Source organism: Myotis davidii, unplaced genomic scaffold, assembly GCF_000327345.1.
Source record: "Myotis davidii unplaced genomic scaffold, ASM32734v1 scaffold663, whole genome shotgun sequence".
Classification (NCBI taxonomy): Eukaryota; Metazoa; Chordata; class Mammalia; order Chiroptera; family Vespertilionidae; genus Myotis; species Myotis davidii.
The window spans coordinates 5,658,171-5,662,904 of record NW_006295816.1 but is presented as its reverse complement, the minus strand read 5'-3'; the positions used below and the strand labels follow the sequence as shown (position 1 = coordinate 5,662,904).

The 4,734-nt window shown below is 61.0% G+C and overlaps 1 protein-coding gene across 1 annotated transcript in view; it reads right to left on the bottom strand.

The window, feature by feature from the left end:
• Nucleotides 1-4,728, bottom strand: part of LOC102756990 (E3 ubiquitin-protein ligase PDZRN3) — a 103,468-nt gene extending 98,740 nt beyond the window's left edge. The window contains 1 exon segment of the mRNA XM_015568308.1: nt 4,635-4,728. Within this exon segment, the coding sequence (XP_015423794.1) occupies nt 4,635-4,727 (93 nt within the window). The 5' untranslated portion in view covers nt 4,728.
• Nucleotides 4,729-4,734: the final 6 nt, after the last annotated feature.

Sequence of the window (4,734 nt, the reverse complement as noted above, 5' to 3'; positions counted from 1 at the left end):
CCTGTGGGTGTGGCGGTCCCCAGGGTCCGTCCACGCCTGTCAGTGCGGTCTCTTTCCTCCCCAGGACATGTGTCCCTGGTTCCCGCGGCTGTGGGACTCGCTGCCCGGCGGGTTCTGAGAACTGTAATTGACTGACCGCCTGTCTGTGTATCTGGGGACCTGACACCTCAGCCTCGGATTATGCGAAGCTCCCAGAGACTGCACAGCTGGGACACGGCTCCGTCTGCGGCCCGGTGACGGGAAAGCGCAAAAATGTGCAGGGCGGGGGCGGGGAAGGGGAGTTGGTGCCAGACATTCCATCTAAAGAAGGCGGTGTCTCACTCCCTACACAAGACGTCTGTATCCTGTCCTTCAAACTGATCCTAACGGTCAGCAGCGTGGACCAGCCCCACCCCTGCCACGTGCCTCCCTTCCAGGGGAAGAATTCTCGGACGAAGGACAGAGAGGAAGCGCTCAGGCCTGCGGGTGAGTCACTGGGACGATGCTCGGAAGTGAATTCAAAGAGCCCTGGCGGGTGTGGCTCAATGGCTAGAGCGTCGGCCTGAGGACTGAAGGGTCCCAAGTTCTATTCCAGTCAAGGGTATGTACTTGGGATCCAGGTTCCCCGGTCTTGGTCAAGGTGTGTGCGGTAGGCAATCAATTGATGTGTCTCTCTCACATCCATGTTTCTCTCGTCTCTCCCTCTCCCTTCCACTCTCTCTAAAAATCAATGGAAAAATATCCTAAGTGAGGATGAACAAAAGGAAAAACACCAGACAACACAAAACAACAAAGTGGATGAGAGTCAACAGAACTGTTATCGACTCGTGTCTGTCCCCAAAGTCAGTGCGGAGAGGGGGAGAGAGACACCAGGGGCAGGGGACATGGACGGGGAACAGAAATCGCTTGTTCAGACACAAAATGGTCATCCACAAGCCAAATGGACTTTTAAAAAATAATGTGAGAGAAATACGTGAAGAGTCTCAGTGCTTCCCTGGCCAAATACACATGTCCGTCCGCTGTTACAGTGAAATAACCTGCGGATGCCCGAACATCCGCGTCCCTGGCCCCGGAGTCTGACCTCAGGGTGCACCCCCGGTCTCACGCGGGGCTCGCCCGTGAAATCCGAGCGTCTGCCCACGCGTCCTGGGAACCAACGCCCCGTCCAAGGCGCCATCGCCGCTCCCGCTCCCACACGGTGGCCGGCAGACGGTGAAGGTAGCCCCCCAGCTCCCCATCCTGAAGCGTTCCTTCCCCAAATCAGAGGACGGCACAGGCTGCCCAGGGTGACAGGCCTCTCACAGGACAGCAGGGGCCGTGGGGCGGACTTCCCCAGCTGTGATTCCACGGGACGAACACGTCACACGACAACCTGTGGCCTCACCTGGTCACCAGCCTGCCCTCCTTCACGCCTCAGCCCGGAGCAGATGCCAGGGATGCTGCTCAGCGCCTTCAGGGCCCTGCACGCCCACCCCTGACACACCGGCCACGAGAGCGCAGGGCCGAGGTGGGAGGCCCCGGTGTGGGCAAAGGTGGGCATCCGATGGGGCTGAGACCAGTGCCCACCTTAAAGGCACAGGCATGTGTGGGGGTAAACTCGACAGGATTGAAGGACAGACGGTGTGGGGGGGGCAGAGCAGAGGGGGTTAGGAGGAGCCCTATGTTAACAATTCCCATGATGCTGTGCCCAGAAATCCCAAGATGCTTTGCTATGGAATGCCTGTTCTCAGAATCAGGTGGGCACATCACGGAGGGAAACCGAGGCTGGGAACAGAGCCCTTTTGCTTGCTCGAGCCCAGCATCGCCAAGGCTGTGGCAGCCCACACGGGGCTCCACGTTGGTTAAAGTGAGGCCGCCTAACGGACCGCGTCGTGCAGGCGGTCAGGGGGTTCCGGAACTCGCCCTGGTGTTCCTCAGAGCGTTCAGGAGGGCCGTGTAGACAACAATCAGGAAATAAGTACCGCGCAGAGGAGCCCAGCGCATGCTTATTTATCCACACGGAGCCGAACCTCTGTCGAGCTGAGAAGTTAAGAAGTGTGTGACACGTGGCCCGCCTGGCTCGGAGCGTGTCACCAACGCGGACCCCACGCCCGTCATGGGTCAGAACCTCGGAGTAAGGCGCGTGAATCTGTGTGAACCAGCTCTCCCGGTGATTCCGATCGTGCGTGGGGTGTTCGAGACGCGAACCTGAGAACAGCACCAGCCCACCCTGAGCACTCGGCCGGCAAAGACACATTAGACGACGCCAGGGCGTTTTATGGGACAAGGGCGAGGCCCTGAAGCGCTGGTGCCGAGAGCTCCTGTCTGCGTCCGTCTCCTTCAGCTGCCACAGGTGCAGACATCAGGATGCATACAAAGCAACGCTGCTGTGCAGGCAGGAGCTTCTCGGGACGCCGACCCGCCTGCCTTTGGAGAATAAACAGTGTCCGTCCGGTGGGGCAGAGTTCACCCGATGCAATAAGCCAGTTCTCACACAGCCTGCGGAGCAGCAAGGGCCCCGAGGGGGCACCTGGGGCCGGAGGAGCAGCCGGGAGCCCTGGCTAAGGCAGGGCTGGGGCCGGAGAGGAACCAGCGCAGCCCTCCGGCCGCTGCTCTTGGGGCTCGGCTGGCCCTGGGGAGCAGTCGGGGCTCTGTCGCCCGGAGACTTGCTCTGTAAACTCCACAGGCAACATCTGGGGCCCCAGCTGAAGGCCCCCGATCACCCTCCCGCTCAGAGCTTCACCAGCGTCCAGTGTTCATCAAAGTTCCGTATTTTTGATTCTGAGAGAAATTTACCCAAACACTCCAGAAAGGAAACAGAAAGGCAAGAGAAATAATAAACTCGCCTAACAATGAATGACGCCTGCCTCGGACCAGGCTGGGTCCCGCGGGCTGGGGTGACTCCTGGCCTCTGCAGTCCTTTGTAGCCTGTGCGGTCCCCGGTGAGCTCCGAGCTGTAAATATTTGCCCTGAGCTCAGCGAGGCCAGCTGCTCAGGCTGCAGCTGACAGGCAGGCGGGGGCCAAGAGGGGGGTCGGAAAACTTGCGGCCTGGTGTGCACTGGGGGGGAGGGGTCTGGGCCAGCGGGAGGGAAAGCAGACGCAGGCCTGGGGCCCTGGGGCAGAAATGTCTCCTCAGAGCCATATGGACAGGCAACCAGAGGGGCAGCGGCTGGAGTCCCGCCCCCTGGAGTTGAAAACGTGGCCTTTGCAAACAGGAAACCCCAGTTCTCAGGGGGTGATTTCCCCACCCCCGCCCCCAGCCCCTCCCCCGTCCCAGAGAACACTGGACAATATCTGGAGACATTTTGGGTTGTGGAAACATGGGGGCTGGCGCTACTAGGATCTCGTGGGTCGAGGCAGGGATGCGGCCAGGCATCCCACATGGAGGATTACAGGCCACCGTGCCCGTGGGTCCCGAGGTTGGGCGGAGGCAGAACGAGATTCCCACTCTGCCCTGAGTTGCTGTCTGACTTTGTGAGGCTCTGGGACCTCTGTGAGCCCGCCCGCTCCCCTCAGCGGACTTGGCAGTGACCCATAGCAAGTGCGGCCCTGGTTGCTGGCGCCCAGTCCGCGCTCAGTAAATGGCACCCGTGGCTTCAACCGGTGGCAACACAGCAGGGGCCAGGAGTTTGGGCGGGAGACACGGGCACGTGTGGGTGCAGAACCCAACCCCCACCTAACAGCTGGGACCCAGGCCCACGACTGTCCGTCCCCGGCCTCTGTTCCTTCATCTGCAAATGAGACGTGTCCCCGGTGACCTGTGAGCAGCAGGCAAACAGCTGAGAAGGGCTCAACGCTGGGCCCAGACGGTGTGAGACACCGCCTCCCATCAAGTACCAGGGAGGCCTCGGGCCTGAAGATAATTGCAGGCACAGTTGTTGGGCACTTACCCCCACCCCACCCAGGCACTGTGCCAGGGCCTCCTCACAGGGCCCTCTCTCCTTGAAGGCTGACAGCAACCACTTCACATTTAGAGGCACCGGCGCAAGTGGGTCACGTCTCGAGGTCACCCAGCCGGTCAGCTAAGCGCCCAGATACTGAAACAGCTCACATTCACGGGACTCGGTCTCAATGACTACTTCACGCCTGGTGTCGGTTCCTTTAATTCCTCCCGGGGTTCCGGGTGAAAGGCACAGAGGGTGCCTGGCTGTGTTCATCCCTGTCCGGGCAGCTTGCTCAAGGTCAGCAGTCACTACCAGCACGTCCGCGCCTGAGCCTGCCCGCCCTGAGGTGGCCTCTCTGGCCTCCTCCTTCCGTACCCTGGACTGGCCCTGGAGGCCCCGGGGAAGCCTGGACATAGCTCACCGTGCATGCCAACATCTTACTTACTCTGTGTCACTACGTAGGGACCACGGTTTCCCACAGAGATACTCTAGCCTAGCAGGTCTGAGCAGTGAAACTAGAAGCCCGTCCTGGCTCTCCCCTTCTGTGGGTTCCTCTCTGTCTCTCCAGGCCCTTGAAGCTTCGGACCCTATCCACCCCGTGTGCTTGGTCCTCTATGGGAACCAGAGTTGCCAAGGTTGGGTGGACTCAGCGCCCAGCTCCTGGTGATCTGGCTGCAAGCAGCGGAAAGAGGAGGGGCAGAGATGCGCCCAGGGAGCCCCCGGCATCCCAGTGCCCTGGAACGGGAGGTGTCCTGCGTATTGGGCCTGGCAGGGTTCGGACGGGCGCCTACCTTGCCGCCAGCTGGCGCGGCCACGCAGCGACTCAGCGAGTCCAAGCGCGCGCTGTACTCGGTGAACTTCTTCTGGTAGCGCAGGGCGGTCATCTGCAGC